Here is a 15,645-nt window from a genome sequence, read left to right as displayed (position 1 = left end):
AGATCTCATGAGGTACTGGGGCAGTGGAGGATGTAGTGTTCTTCTGGGATGGAAGGTCTTGTCTCAGATACAGATTATTTTCAGTATTCTAACACAGTATTCTAATATTCAATATTCAAATTCAATATGGGAACAGTACTCTAAGATGTAGAAGTTAAATGGATTGTGTAAAAGATGGGCAAATCCTGCCCGCCCCCTGCCCCTCCTACCAATCTGTAAACGTTGTACTATATCCTGCAAGCTTCCAATTGTATTCTTCAAAGAGAAGGGACTGGACTGAGCCTTTCTCAGGCGGCCAGGGAGGTGTGGACCTAGACTGAAATCCAGTGGATATTGCAGGTTCTCTGCTCCAGGGAAGATGTCCAAGCCCACAGCTCACAGAGCGCCAGCACTGTCCCCACTGTGAGACCCTTAGGGCCAGCATGATCTAACCACCAAAGCAGATGATGAAATTGTTGAGGGAGAAAGGGACAGGTGGCATCTGCACTGCTGATTTTAGTAGTAAACATTCTTGCAAAGGCTATCCATTTGGATCCTGCTCACATCTTTTAAGACTGAGAAAACTACTTTGTGGGTTCATTTCTAGAATTCTGCCTTAGAAGTCCCCTTGGGATGAAGAGAGGAAACTTGATCTTGAGATCTGCAACTGCTGGCCCTTCATGCCTCACCCACAGATATGTTTTATTTGGCTCACAAAAAGCTGACTTTGAATATGGCTTACACTGTTCACTAGAGCTCCCACCCACTTCCCCTTAACTATCCTATATCATCCTGCCTTGGCTTTTAGCATGTGCCCTGATCTATCAGACTTTCTCCTCTCAATCATCCATCACATCTCTTTTTGGAAAAGGGGCAGAGGCAGCAAAACTTTCTCAGGGGTCTTCAGCCCTAGTCCCAAGGCAGTATTCCTCAGTCTCTATAATCCTATTTGACCATGGAAATCAGGAGCTTACAAATGTCACTTTAAGAGGTCTTCACTTCCATGCCATCAGAGTGAAGCAGTGCACAATGATGCAAAATAGAGATTTTTCCAACACTTACACCTCCGAAAGATATTTACTTTAAATAAGCGACAAGTATGATCCATTTGGTTTAAATATCCTGAGCTTTTCCCAGCTACCAGACCACTCAAGTGCACAGAAGATGAAATAATTGGTAGAATTTTTAATGTTTCTTTGTTTCTTGTGTGACCATTTTGTACAAGTCAAAGGGATATGCCAACAATACCACAGCCTGCGTCACACTTGTTACTAATATGACTGCCAATTAATCCTGACATGGAAGCTTGGCGGGTTACCCAAAACCTGGTATTTTATCACCTCGGGGAGTCAGCACTTGGACATTTCTATGACATTTTAGACTAATCAATCAACTTTCCTTTTTTAAAGCTGAGCCTTTCATAGCAAGCGTAGATGAGTCCTATATGCCCCACACCCAAGGCCACCCATTTCCTCAAACAGAATTGTGTTTGGTTTATTGATAATTACACTTCGAAGCTGACTTCTGAAAATGTTTATTCTTACTTCTTCCTTTCCAAGCGGGAAATCTATCACAAATGTTAAGACAGAAACTCAAGTCCCTGAGAGTTTTCTCATATTATTGTATATTTTAAAATATTACAAGAGGGTGCTTCTCAAGGGAAGTGAACTTTAGAGCTGCCAAAGATAGTTGACTTTCTCCAAATCTGTTACCAATGGATCCGAAGCTGGTTTAAGTCAGTTCTATTCTGAGTAATGACACATGCGGCTGGGACAAACGCCATTCTAAGATATTTCTAGGACCCCCTGGCAAATGGTAATTTATCTGGAGACAGCCAGGCAGGCAAAGGAAGGACAGATGGGGAGAATGAGTCTCCTGGGAGCCCTACGCCGAAGCAAGAGTCCTAAATCAGCACCAGAGACCACGTTCTCACAGGCTAAGGCCCATCTCTCATCACTCACTCAGCCCCCCGATCCTCTGGCCTCCAAGGATTCTTTCAACCATTCTTTACAGAGGTCATCCTAAAGAGATGATCAAGCTGCAAAGAGTTCTGTGGGCAAACTTTCAGTCCTTCTCCTATGCCCTGTCTCCTGGAACTGTGGCATGAAGAAACCCAGCCTAAAGTCTGAGCTTTGTGTTTTCCCATCATTCAAATCGCTGCCTTCAAGGAACAAGTGGAGTAGACAGCATCTGAGAACCAGCTTCTCCTTTCCTCCTTTTCTATTCTTTTCTACTTCCAGCTTTACAAGGTACAACTGACAAATAAAAATTGTATATGCTTAAGGTGTACAACATGATGTTTTGATATATGCATACACTGTGAAAGGTTGGCCACAATCAAGCTAATTAACCTATTATCCATCACCTCACATAGTTACTGTTTTTTAGGGGGTGAGAACAATTAAGATCTACTCTCTTGGCAAATTTCAAGTATACAATATGGTATTGTTAACTATGGTCACCATGCTGTATATTAGATCTTCAGATCTTATTCAACCTGCATATCCGAAACTTTGCACCCTTTGACCAACATCTCTCCATTTCCCTCATGCCCTAGTTTCCGGTGACCACCATTCTACTCTTTGCTTCCAAGAGCTTGACCTTTTAAGATTCCACATATAAATAAGATCATGAACCTAGAGGACATTATGCTAAGAGAAATAAGCCAGACACAGAAAGAAAAATACTGCATGACCTCCTTTTCTATTTTTTACTTCATCCTCTCTGTCCATTCTTAATTCAAAGAAAGAGCCCAAGTTGTCCAAGGTCATGGAACAAGGCAAAAGTAGACTGGCCTCAGAGCCAGAAATTCCAGCCCTGCCAGGGAGTTGCTGCGTGATCTCAGTTAAGTCATTTGCCTCTCCCTGCCTCAGGTGCCTCATTTGTAAAAGGGAAGGACGCCTCTGCCATACCTGATTCATGGGCTACTGTGAGGTGTAATGGGCACAAAGCATGCGAAGTGTTTTGAAAAGTAAAATATACCATACGCCTGTTAGTGCAAACTCACACCAATGTTCCCAAGCAAGCAAGGCACAACACCACCATCCATCTGTTGCAAAGAGACCAAGTGGCCAACTGACTTGGGATCAGGCATCAAATGAGACATTTTCAAAGCACCATTCTGGAGCGTTCACCAAGCACTGAAGCATTACCCCCATTCAGTCCTCTCAACTCTAGCAGCTGGACCATCCTTGTGTTTTGTAGATGTGGAAGCTGAGGCTTGGACAGGACAAGTTGCTGGTGAAGACGAGAGTCATGTCTGAACACATGCTGGGCTGCAGAGTCCACACCCTTGTCTCCTGCCTCATGTGTGCAAAAATGGGCTGAAGCAGGTAGTCATCTTAGGAGGAAAGGTGAGGTTTTGTGGAACCCTTAAGGGCTCCCTGGAAATGAAATGCTGTTTAGCTCCAAGATATGTGGATTCTGTGTCACAGCGAAGAGAGGTGGGGTTGCCCCCTCGTTCCTTGGTAGTCCCACACCTCCATTTCTCCCTCTGCTGAGAAGTTAAATGGCAGCCCTGAGATAAACACCATCCTTTAGTTTTACTTTGCCCCTGTATTTATGAAGCAGAGTTCCTATCACTAATACAGGGGAAGGAATGGCGCTGTTTCATGGGAAGAGAGCTCATGGGTCCCCTGATGTTGCCAGGGAACCCTACAGCAGCGGTACAGAGTCCTCCTTGCAGGGAGGGGTGGTTGGGCAGGTCTGTGTTGGAGGCAAAATACTGTGTGGCCAAGGTGCATGCACTGCATCACAGGAAGCCAAAGTCAGGTGCTGTGATGTGGGGGCGGGGGGCAGGGAGGTGGGGAGAACACCCCCTTATGGCTGACAGACTCCTCTCTCATGGGGGAAACTAATTTCATGGAGTTTCCAGTGATGACTACTCTTCTGAGACGTCATCTATCACCTTAGTCTGACCTTCCAAAGATGTGGACAAGCTGCATCTTCCCCCTATTTGTAAATTCCCTGAGAACAACAATCATTTTTGAATCCCATCTCCATGAACTTTCCAAAACACAGAAGGGGCTTCATAAACAGGATGAACACTGCCTCTGCAGTCATGCTCGCTGCAATGAGACACGTGCAGAGAAGAATCTGGTTTTACTGCAGCCCTGTTGCTTCTTCTACTGGTCAGGAACCACCTCGGGCCCACTGTTACAACCTTATGATAACAAGGTCTTATCCCTCATCTGGCTACGTGTCTTTACTGATGCTAGAATCTGCGTGGACCCAACAAGAGCAGAAGGCTGACCTAGGAGGAAGCAGGATGCTGAGCACTGACCAGAGATAAAGAAGAGACCCTGTTTCTTCCCTGCTAAGTCTGGCTCTAAACCCACCCCTAACCAGCTGGGGGACTTTGTACAAGTCACTTCCCCTCCCTGAACCTCAGGGCTCTGCGGTAGGGTGTAGCAGTTAAATGCTATAGTATTCCCCAAGCCTCCTCTGAGTTCCAGCATCTTCTGCATAGCGCTTTGGAGATGGGAAGTGCTTTGGAAATGCTTTAGAAGTATGAAGAACATCTGGTTCACCCTAGGCAGTGTGGCTTCCCTACCTGCCTTCTCCTTAGTGTTGTGTGTGTGAGCGTGTCTAACGGTGTGTGTTGGGCAGTGGAGACAACGAAAGACAGAGGACAGACACCAAAGCTCAGATGAATGGCATGTAGGATATCCAGGAGAAAGAGGGGAGACATTAGGGACAAGAAGATAGCAAGCGCATCAGAAGTGGAAAAACTGCCCCAATACTTTCTAAGGAACAAAGTAGGCTGTGAATCAAGCAGAGTGTTGGCAAAAGAAGGTTTCTGGTGAGCATTCTGGCGAGGCTGATCCTTGGATGGTGGGGGGAGAGAAGGGATGATGTATTCCAGTGACAAGTGTGAAGTGACATCACGGTTCCTGGCAAACATCCCTTTCCCTAGCATGGCAGGAGGCAGAAGTCACCATGTGGTCACCGCTACCCCCCAAACACAGAAGGAATCATGAAAAGAACATGAGGCTCCTAGATTCCCAGCGCTGGTTCTGTGCCTCACTAGCTCTGCAGGCTCCAGCAAAAGTGCGACTTCGAAGAGCCCCCGTGTCCCCAAACGAAAGAACAAGCTGCTAATACTATAATAACGGCATCTCTCCTGCAGCTGTCAGGAGGATAACATCCAAAGAGGTAAAGTGGGTGAAAATACCTTGTGAACATATTAATATGTAATATCTTGCCAAATAGCTGAATACTCATTACTATAAAAAAAATCAATAAAAAGGCAGAATAAACACTCTGCTTTGATTAAAGTCAGGAAGCCGCCATTAGTGTGTCATTGTGGTTCTGGCCTTGGAGAACTGGATTAACCCCAAAGTCTCTTGGCCATTGTCACTGGGTTCAGTCACCTGAGGAGTTTGCAGGGCAGCTCCTCACAGCTCCTCTTGCTGCGGAAGAGCATTTTCTTCTGTTCCTGAAGAATGAACCCATACCAGACTCTACATTTGAGTTAACCCTTCACTAGTAACACTGTGTCTGGTTCACCTTTAGATAGAGTTAAATGCTCCATGTTAAGTTATATGTCAGTGATGTCAACAAACCCAAGAGTTCCTTTCTTTTCAATATGCCGCTTCTAGAAAACACAGAATAAGCATAGTAAATAAATAAATAGCCAACTCAACTCTACCCCTCCACAAGCAGAAAGCTTAAGGATTCACCTGTCCAGCCTCCTCACTTTATCGGTAAAGACACCAAGGCCAGACACAAGGGCCTTAACCAAAGCCACACCCCAAGTAAATGGCAGAATCACTTCCAGAGCCCTTCTTTCTCTCCACTCTACGGCACTTCCCAATCTCCATTTATCACGGTTAAAATGCACTTTGAAGATTCAAACCTGAGTAGCATCTGCCATCTACTTCTAAACGCATCTCAGAAAACGAGTCTGTGTTCCCCCGAGAAGTGAGTTCCAACAGGGAGTTCGGCCCCCACCCTTACCTGTAAATTTGCACAAGGTGGTAAAACATGAGTGGGGATTTCATTCTCAGACCCTGCTGGCCCCAGGGGCTTGTTCTTGACCCGGAAGGCTGTGGTGGTGGTGGCAGTGGTGGTCTGAACAGGGAGGGCTGGCTGCCACACTGTCACATCGGAGCCATTGCCAAAGGCTTGAATTGCATTTTCTGCAGTAAAACAGGAGGAAATCCAATTTCAAAGTCAAGCAGCAAATGTAACAGACAGGATACGTGAAGCCAGAGAGGCTCACTAGGAATTCTGATTGCAGCACTGGACTTCTCTGAACAAAACCCATCCATCCATCCACCCTACATGAGCTGAGAGCTGGCCATTGGCTCAAAAATCAATTCATTCATTAGACACTGAGCTGGACACTTAGCTATGCTCCAAGTGCAGCAAATATTTATTGCGCTCATATTTATGTTGCAGGTGGTAAGCAAGATTCTTGCCCTAAAATACTCATCAGTTGAGCCCTCTGAAACCCAGCCTTGGACCTGTTATTTGGGATCATAGTCACTGTCCCATCTTCCAAGAAAATCCTTGTGCTCTATCAAGATTCTATACAAAAAGCAAACTAACTAATGCTTTTTTTTTAAAGGACAACATTCTTAATTATGAGACTGAGGCGACTTGATGGCATTCACACTAATTTAACAGGCAGTAAAATGAAACAGCAAAAAACGTGATTCACTACCACAAGCACCTACTATGAGCCAGGCATTGTTCAAAGCAAAATGCAACCAGTTTCTTTAAGAGAAAAATCTACCCCAAACCTCATCAATATATAGTGAAAATTTAAGTAAGATTATTTTTTTCCCTTTCTGCTCCCAGTCTTCCAAACAAAATCTACATAATTAGGTAGGAGCAGCCTTGCTTAAATGAAAAGTTTAAAACGTAAAACTTTAAAAGCTTATTACAATTTCATGGGATTAGATTGTTTTTATGGCAAGAGTAAATTGGTTGTGTGTTGTTCCCCTCCCCCAAATGAATAAAAAACAGTTTTTAATCAGGTCTTCAGGGATTTGGTCTGGATTTAGGAATTTTTTATTTCATATTCATTGTATAAGAAATCAAACTCCTCCATTTGGGACCTGAATGTGCAAATTGTTAATATATGTCTCTTAGCTGGCATTTTTCGATACACAAGACAGAATAATTTAAGCCTAATCTTCCTCTTAGAAGTGACATTTTGTTCTAAAGTTGTTATCCTTTAAGTTCAGCAAATTGGAAGCTTGTTTTCTAGAACTTTACACCTTTTAGGCTGTGAGAAACAGCTTCAAATTAATATAAATGCTTTTTATGCTCCTAACCATGTTACATGGTTTAATGGGTGGGTGGCATATAAAGAAAGAGGCACATGAGGGACTGGTTTCCTTGAATGACCCAGAACAACAACAACAAATAAAATCTTCCCTTTTCTTGTTAAGACATGTAGATTCAGGAGGCCCTTGCCATTGACTGAAACTACTTGCGCTTTCCCGCGAGTTTGCTTTGCCACTTGGGGAGTCTGTTCACTTGCTCATTCATTCATTCAAATGTCAATGGAACATCCAGTAAGTGCCAAGCACTGCTCTGTGCTGGGGATGCAGCAGTGAAGAGCAATGACAGCAAAAACAGACAAAAGTCCCTGACCTCACAGAGGTCACATTCTACTTGGAGAGACAAAGAAGTAGAAGATACAACACATTAGGCGGTGAGAAATGCTTGGAGAAAAATGAAGCAGAGGTGGGGTACAGAGGGCACTGGGGTGGGAGTAGGGAGCTGCAGTTTAGATGAAGTGGTCCAGGGAGGCGAAGGTGGCATTCTGAACAAAGACTTGAGTGACAGTAACTGATATCTCACCTCGATCTCTACCTCCTCCTTCTCTTTTCCCCTCACGTCTGCCACGCTCTTGGCTTAAAAACAACTGTTTCCTCCCCAATAACCAGAAGTAACCAACAGGTGGAAGCTGTGTTCATGATTGAGGAATCTGAGAGATGTTTTTGTTAATCTAAAGGGAGCAGAATTAGGTTACTGCATTTGGGTTGGAATCTACAAATTCCAATTCCTTCTATTCTAGGGCGTTCTGCAAGAGACTGAAGCTACAGCCCTGTGTCTTTGGTATGCTGTGCCTCTTCTAATCAAAGTATAAATGGAATGACTCTGAAAAATTCTGGCTGGCTTTAGTCCCTGCTGAAGATCAAATGTACTTATTTTTATTGAACAGTCATTAGCAATAAGATACCAGACTATTCTCCCTTCACGAAAATATTATTAAGCAGGGACAACTTTAATTTCTCTGTGAGGGAGTGGTTTTCCAGCCAGCATGATGAGTATAATCTTTTTTCATACTGATCTCTATTGTCATTGCTTTATCTTCATTAAAACTTGTATTCTGCCAGAAGAGCATGCAGGATGTGAAAAAGAATATATATATAATTATTATTTTTTTAAGTCAAGACCAAACAAGAGGTCCAACGTGTAGTTCCATGGTATGCCCAATGTCTTAGCAAATGTCTCTATACTTGAGACTAGCTTTGTGGGTTTGAATTTCAAGTGTCCAAAAGCATCTTTTAGTTTTAAGATGATCAAAGCATTTAGTTATAGCCACATTACTCAAGTACCTAGTGAGCAAATCACTCAGATTTGTCTTTTCAACAAAGGAAACAATTAAGAGGTTTTTGAAGAAACACTTAAAAGCATTTCATGTGCACATGGTAAGTTGCTAGCTAATTCTTCAAGAAATCAGTCACCATACAGCAGAGTATCATGGAGAAATTGTCACTTGAGGACATGGCTCTCAGAGGAGTGGCTGAACCTTGGTTCCTAGAAATGTGGTCCACGCCTCTCACCAGGAAGTCACACCTGGTCCCTGATGTCCAGGCATATGTTCTTGTCCAGTGGGCCTGTCAGTATCAGGCATGACCCAAAAGCCCTCCGGGATGGGGGGCTGCAGAAGAAGGAACTCAGGCTTTGGATCCCATCTCTGGCATAGATGGGCCATGTGAACACCAGCCATTCACTCAACTGTGAAATGGAGATAACACAAAACTTACATGTCCTAGGATTCTTGTGCAGATTACAGTAAACAAGATAATGTATATACTACACTCCCTACAGAGTTTGTTTGTACACATAGAAGGCACCAAACAAATTAATCGTGGCTGTCACAAAATGTCAGTGAGGTACCCAAGCATCTCAGCTGGACCGTCACCTCAAGTGTGCATGTCTCAGTGGATAGAAGGGAGACCTGGCATGGTGCTTTTGGAGTTCTTCTGATAAATGTCATTGCTCACATCAGTACATTTCTCTCTATCCCTCTCCCTTTGGGAAACAAGTTTCCAAATTGCCTAAAGGACACTGCAATAATAACTGATACTGTTCCCAAGGAGCCCCCACCCTGCCTCTGCCCCAATGCTTTTTTCATCTCCTGAGATAACCAACATCCTGAGGCTCCTGGCTACATCAGCAGCTTATCCCACTCAAGAATTGCTTCTCCTCTGAGCCAACCCTGAACATCCGGGGGGGTACTGACGTTAACATTCTAATTTTTCTCCGAGAGCCCTTGGAGGCCTACCCCCACCTAATTTGTCTGAGCTTTTCACATTGTATATTCTGCCCAGGTTTTAAGAACCTTTGGAAGAGACTTTGTGCTGGTTGCCAAGATCAAAATTTGATCTGTGGGTAGCAATGTTCTTTCCCACACAATGTACCCTCAGTTATTTGAATCTCTTGCTCTCTCAGGTCCTTGGATTCACAGTCTTGGCAGGGCCCAGTCCATCACTTGCTTTGTTCCTGCTGCATTACCCAGTGTGGCCAAAAGGAGTCGGGTTCACCATCAGTGATCAGGAAAAGAGACACAGAGGGAGATAGAGAAGGCAGACACAAGAAACACAAAGGTAGCGCTTGAGCTTGGAGAGGAAAACGTCTGTGTGTTTCTGATTTTTTTTAAACTCACTAAGACATGTATTGTCCTTGAAGAAATTCAAAAATTTCGAGCACTCTTCCAGGTCATTCCCACTGTTGCTGCAGTCACACCACGGGGCCACGCTGAGGCTACTGGAGTCTATGTAGTTGGGGGTCATGACTGTACCTAAAAGAGTAAAAACAAGGTGTTTTATTCTTGTGTGATGATACAGACTTTTCCATAGCCTAAAAAGAAACAAGTGTTCCTCTGATGGTGGATGCACCATGGATAATTACAAACATTGTGTTTGCTGAGTGGGAAATTATGTTAAGCAGTGCATTTTCTTGGCAATTTATCTTGAGCACATAAAATAATTTACACATTTACTTAAAAAATTATAACAAAACTCCTTGAGCTGCACTTAGGAAATTTTTTTTCTGCACAAATGGTATGGATGTCATGGAGCAGGAAAGAATTAACTTAGAATGCATGAGTTGCCAAATCCCTTGCACTTTCTTGAAAATGTCATTAATCTTCACAAATAGATAGAACCGGTTTTACGTATCTTAAAACTCCTTTTAGGACTTTGAATCCACTTCCCTCAGAAGCAAATGGCTTCTTCAGAGAAACACAGGGAAGCTTAGAAGCAATCCTTATGGGTCACCCCGCATCCTGAATGTATGTAACAAGGCCTCTGCTCACTAGCCTCAACTGATTTAAACTCTTCCAAGCTGTGAAGGAATGGGAAACAAACAGTGGAAATTCTCTAAGCAAATGGCTCCTAGAGTATTTGTCTCAGAAGTCCTCAAAAGTCCTCACAGAAATGCTGGGTGGTCTCTCTGGCGTACATCTCCCTGTATTCATGTTTTCCTGATGAGTTCTGTACTGGCACAAATAAACAACGCATTTATACTTAACACAACCCAAATGTCTTCTCTGGGTGGCTCACACCAGGCAAGGCCTACTCATGCCAAGAAGTCTTCTGTTTTTATATGTTTTTTGGAAGTAAGATGTAATAGGTGGTCAGTGATCCACAGGATATATTTGGTTCAGAAACAGAAAAAGAATTTCTTTGTAAGCTCTTTTGGGTCAACAGCACATCTTCTTTGCCCTACATTCCTTACTGACTTGAACTAAATAATATCCTGTTACACCTCAGAATGAGAACTTCACCCCATGGCAGATAGGGAGCTCCCAACTTTGGGCGAGAAAGCAACAGCTACCCCAAACACTTAGTGAAGAGGTTAAAGTATGTCTGCTAAGCACCCACAGTATGCCTGATGCCACAGTGGACCTCCAACACAAGGAAGAAGCAGGAACAAGCTTTGTCCTGAAAGAAGTTAGAACCCAAAGACTAGTGCGGAGGGAGAGATCTGGGACCAAGAGAGAAATAAATTTTGGTCCACAGAATGCATTGCCTCAACCAGTTATTCCCTTCAATGATGAGGATTTCATCCCCCTCGGGCACGTAACAGTTTGCCAAGCCAGAAATGCCTGGCAGCACTGCGCCTTGGCCACTCCTGGAGGATTTAATGAAGATGTATGCCTAGAAGGATAGGCACGAAGGTGTTAACAGTGAGTACATCTGGCAGAGGAGCTGTAGATCTGGAACACTGTCTCCTTTGTGTTTCTCTGTATTTTTTTAACTTTTTACAAAGAGCATGTCTTAATTACTTCTGTTATTTCTTAAACCTGTAATTCCATAGTCGTTAAGTCATCTCTACTAGGGACTAACTTATTTAAGGAGAGGAGAGACTACATGCAAATTTGGAATACTGACTTAAGGAAGATGCATTCATTTGACATATCCATAAGAATGGTCAATAACTGCTGAAAGGTATTTCCCAAGAGAGCACAGGTATCCTTTCAAAAAACAGTTGGGAGGAGTGTGCAGGCACCTGTAATATCCTTGCCTTAAGTACCGTCATTGATTTTCCCAGTGGTTCTGGCCGAAGACACTCTGGTTACAAGGAAATCAGTCCGTGCCATCATTCTTGGGGGGAAGTTCTTCCTGCCTGGTGACTTGTGTGAGCCTGGCAGGAACTCACACCCTGGCTGAGGCGTCAGCTTCTGACAACCATGATTTCCCTCATCCCTCCACAGCCTTCGCTATGTGTTTGTTCTCAAATGTCAATTGTGACAGAACCCTGCCACCAAGGCCTCTGCAGTCACTGGTACCTGGAGCACCCACCTCGCCTCCTGCCTGCCCTGTTTATCCATGGGCACAAACGTTCTTCACTTCTGGCTCTCTTCCAACTCACCAGTGCCTTGTTGAATTGCACTGTTCTCCTGAATGCCGACAACCTGGTTCTTCTAAAGCCTGCACACAAGGAGCTGACTTACCAAGAATATTAATGCTGAGAAGTACCCCAGTATTAAGGGGTTTTCTTTCCAACAGGCCGTTTCTGGGAAACAGCCTTTTTGATTTCCCCAGACTGAATGACTTCCACATTCCCTTTCTCCTAAGTCCTCTGATTCAATTAATTTGGTCTGACTCGCTCCCTCTTCCACACTATGCTTCTCTCTTACTTTTGCTCTGCCCAGTCAGTTCTCCACCGGAGACACTTCACAGGTCTTCACCCTTGCCACCTTCCTGTTCTTTAATAATCCCTGCTTCCTGCCTTTGCCTTTGTGCCTCCATTATTCTCTTTTTCCCTTTTTTTTACAGGCGAGTCCTAAAGGGCCTACTATCAAACCCCTAGTCCAGAGGGTTACTGGGAGGTTTTTACTCTCACAGATAGCAGCGGGCTACAATGGAAAGAGTCTGTGAGTATCTGTAAACCAGACTTTTCTCCCATCCCGCTTCTCCCTGTTCTTACCAATGAGGCCTGAGTAGGCAAGGAGGCAGTCAGCATAGTTTTCCTTTAGACAGCTGCTGACGGACCTTGACTCCGGCTGGCAGTTGGTAAAAAAATCCGCAAGGCGAGATCTGCAATAGGAAGAAAGGGGGGGTGTGCTTTAAAATACCCTAAACCTCCGGACAGACATAACTTTTCTTTATTCCTTTGTGGATATGCCTTTTTCCACCCCCAAAAATACAGAAAACATAAACTCTTAAAATGTTAGCATCCTCTCTTATACAACCCCCCAACCGTCTCCTCCCTCCCCGAGCCCTCGCCCACCTGTGTGTCTGCTTATTTGCAGAGAAGTCTTCAGGGCCTATAACTATAGAAATCTAGATACTTTGAAGTTTCCATTCAATATTTATTTCTGACTAGACTTATTTGCATCTTTAGGAAACACACTTCTCTACGTACTCACCGGAGATCCACACTGGGAAAATATTTACTTTATACAGAAACATGTCCCTGGCATCCAAATAGGATCCTACAGCCCATCTGCTCTCGTAATTCCTACTGGCTTTAAAAATACGTGTATCTGTCTCGTAAGTCATCTCTCATCCACCAGCCTTGGGGGCAGTGATTTATTCCAGCCAAGTGACACGGAGGAGGAGCTGGCCTTTCTGGAACTGAAGGGAAAGGCAAGAGGGACAGGTGAGGCTCATTTGGCAACGGTTTCACTGTCTTTCACTGGGTGCGGTGGGCCTGTGGTTGGAGCTGGTGCCCGGAGGATCCACTGATCTAAGTGCCGCATCTGTCTGCAGTTTGGGAACTCTCTAGGAGCCAACACAGTACACCCAGAAGCCCTGCGGGGTGGTGAAGCTGCAGAGACCCAGAAGTGGAGAGGGGCTGCAGACATGCTGGTCTGGGGAGAAGGAGGGTTCTTTGTGGCCAACTGGCTGTTTCTCAATCTGAAGAGGATATTGTTGGAGAAATTCTGAATGAAAGCTGGGCCACCTCTGAGGTCATCTCAGCAGACAACAGCTCTGTTTCTATGTGAAGAACACAATGGACTTCAAGAGAATTTAAGTGATCTGGCAATTATGGGAGACAATGGAGGGCTGTCTCAGCTTTCTTCTCTTTAGCTCACCCGAGTTGGCAATCAGCACACCCAGCGCTGGTTTTTAATTCTTTGCACTCAAGGGACGGTATTTACTTAGCATGCTTTAGGATATAAACAAGCTTGCATTGGTGGGGCAGAGCACGGTAGGATGTGTGGAGATCACAAAGGTTTGTGAAAGGCCTGGAGGAAGCACAGATGTGTCCCTTTCCTACCACTTTAACTAGAAGGGGATTAAAAGGCCTGATGAAATTATCTGAATTCACGGCACAAGGCTGCATGGTGTTCCTATGGGATCGTTTTCTCCCTGGACCCTTGTAAACAAGGTGTGGGTGAGCTCCCTTATCTGCACGATCTGAGTCCTGTGCCTGGTTCCATCTCTGTGATTCCCGGGGCAAGTGCTGGAGCTCTGCTTTGTTTTCTTTGCACAGCACCTGACGCTCCTCAGAGAGGCCCTTTATAATGCTGCCCAAGCAGGGCCATGTGCTGAAGCTAAGTGGCTTGGCAAAATCCTGCAAAGAGGCTGCACATGTGCCTGTGTGTGCGCCTGGATCTCTCCCACGGTCTGAGCCTAGTTGATGTTTTTTGACTATAATTGAACACAGTGAAGGGCATAAAACCTGGCCACTTTCTGTAGCCTGGTTAAAGGATTTATTTTTCAGAGGAAATCCCTAAAGGTGGCTCAGGCTTACTCAACTGGCTCGAATGGCATCCAGCTTGGATTGAGTGTTAATTTCAGAAGAATTTTCCTGGTCATGAAAGTTAATGATCTAGTGGTACTGGGCTTCTAACTTTGCAGAGGCCAATTGCAGTGTAGGCAGCTGGGGTTCCAGTTCTGCACACAACTCTGAACAGCTCTCTGACCTGGCAGCCCTGCGCTCCTGGTCTGTCCCCCAAAAATGGGTGAAAGGTCGCTCTGACTTCTTGTCTCCTGTTTCTCCTAGTCTCTCGAGCAGACTATTAACTGAACAGCACCGTCATGTGGATTACTGTCCTTCAGCGCGAGGCTAATGCCACCAGACTCATTTTGCTTAACAACCTCAGAATTGACTCACAATTGGACTCTGGAATGAAAGGCTAATTGAGTCAGTCTGCTGCAGAGAGCATAGCCCTGATTGGGAGGATAAAACTAGATATACTGCTCTGAGCAGAACCCCGGACAGGCTGTTTTTTGAGAGAAGATCATTAGCATACATCCAGGCCCTAGGACGAACCCAGCCGGTGGATAGAAAAGAGCGTTTCAAAATAATTGTGAGTGCATGTAGTACTGCTAAGACACTAACATTTCCAAGATTCTTTCACATTTGACCCACCTCCCCCTGACATTTATACTTGGAGTCAGGATGGTCACATTTCAGGATTCAGACTTTACAGATAGAAAAACACACGGAAGAAGAAGTTAATATAGCAATGTGCTGGAGCCAGCTCATTACTGGCTGACTGGTAGATTTTCAGGAATTTTGCAAGTTAGTTAACATCACAGTGGAGCTCGAAAGCAGCCTTGGTGGGAGTGTTTACACTACAGTAATCAGCGAACACTACAAATCAGGGCCATGTGTTGTTCTTAGAGAGCCAGTTGTTAAATATTTACAGCAAAACTCTGTTTAAAAACAGGTATGATGTCCCAAATCCCACCGATACAGCATGTGTTGTGTTTTGGGAGTCAAGTTCCAGCCCTTCTCCAGGATAAGCTTCCTCTTCCCTCCCCAGTCACCATTGGGCCAAATGAAATGGTGCAGTACCAATTAACCTCCAGTCTTCAATACCTTCCAAAAAAAGAAAACAGTTATCCCCCAAAGATTTTTCCTTCTCAACATCTTCTCTTACCAACACGGTCCTCTGAAATCTCTTAAAGCAGGGTGTGCAAATGGCTACATGTGTGGATGAATGCAGCTGAATTCTTGTGC

The 15,645-nt window shown here is 44.4% G+C and overlaps 1 protein-coding gene across 4 annotated transcripts in view; it reads right to left on the bottom strand.

The window, feature by feature from the left end:
• GFRA1 (GDNF family receptor alpha 1) overlaps nucleotides 1-15,645 on the bottom strand; it is a 211,332-nt gene that overhangs the window by 19,348 nt on the left and 176,339 nt on the right. For all 4 annotated transcript variants that reach the window (XM_070482607.1, XM_044750282.2, XM_014849273.3 and 1 more), the window contains 3 exons: nucleotides 12,658-12,767; nucleotides 9,890-10,024; nucleotides 5,938-6,119 (listed from right to left, as the gene is read on the bottom strand). In XM_070482607.1, coding sequence (XP_070338708.1) covers nucleotides 5,938-6,119; nucleotides 9,890-10,024; nucleotides 12,658-12,767 — 427 coding nt within the window. The remainder of the gene's footprint in view (nucleotides 1-5,937; nucleotides 6,120-9,889; nucleotides 10,025-12,657; nucleotides 12,768-15,645) is intronic.

Source organism: Equus asinus, chromosome 2, assembly GCF_041296235.1.
Source record: "Equus asinus isolate D_3611 breed Donkey chromosome 2, EquAss-T2T_v2, whole genome shotgun sequence".
Taxonomy (NCBI): domain Eukaryota; kingdom Metazoa; phylum Chordata; class Mammalia; order Perissodactyla; family Equidae; genus Equus; species Equus asinus.
The sequence above is the reverse complement of the archived record's forward strand: the minus strand, read 5'-3'. Positions and strand labels throughout refer to the sequence as shown.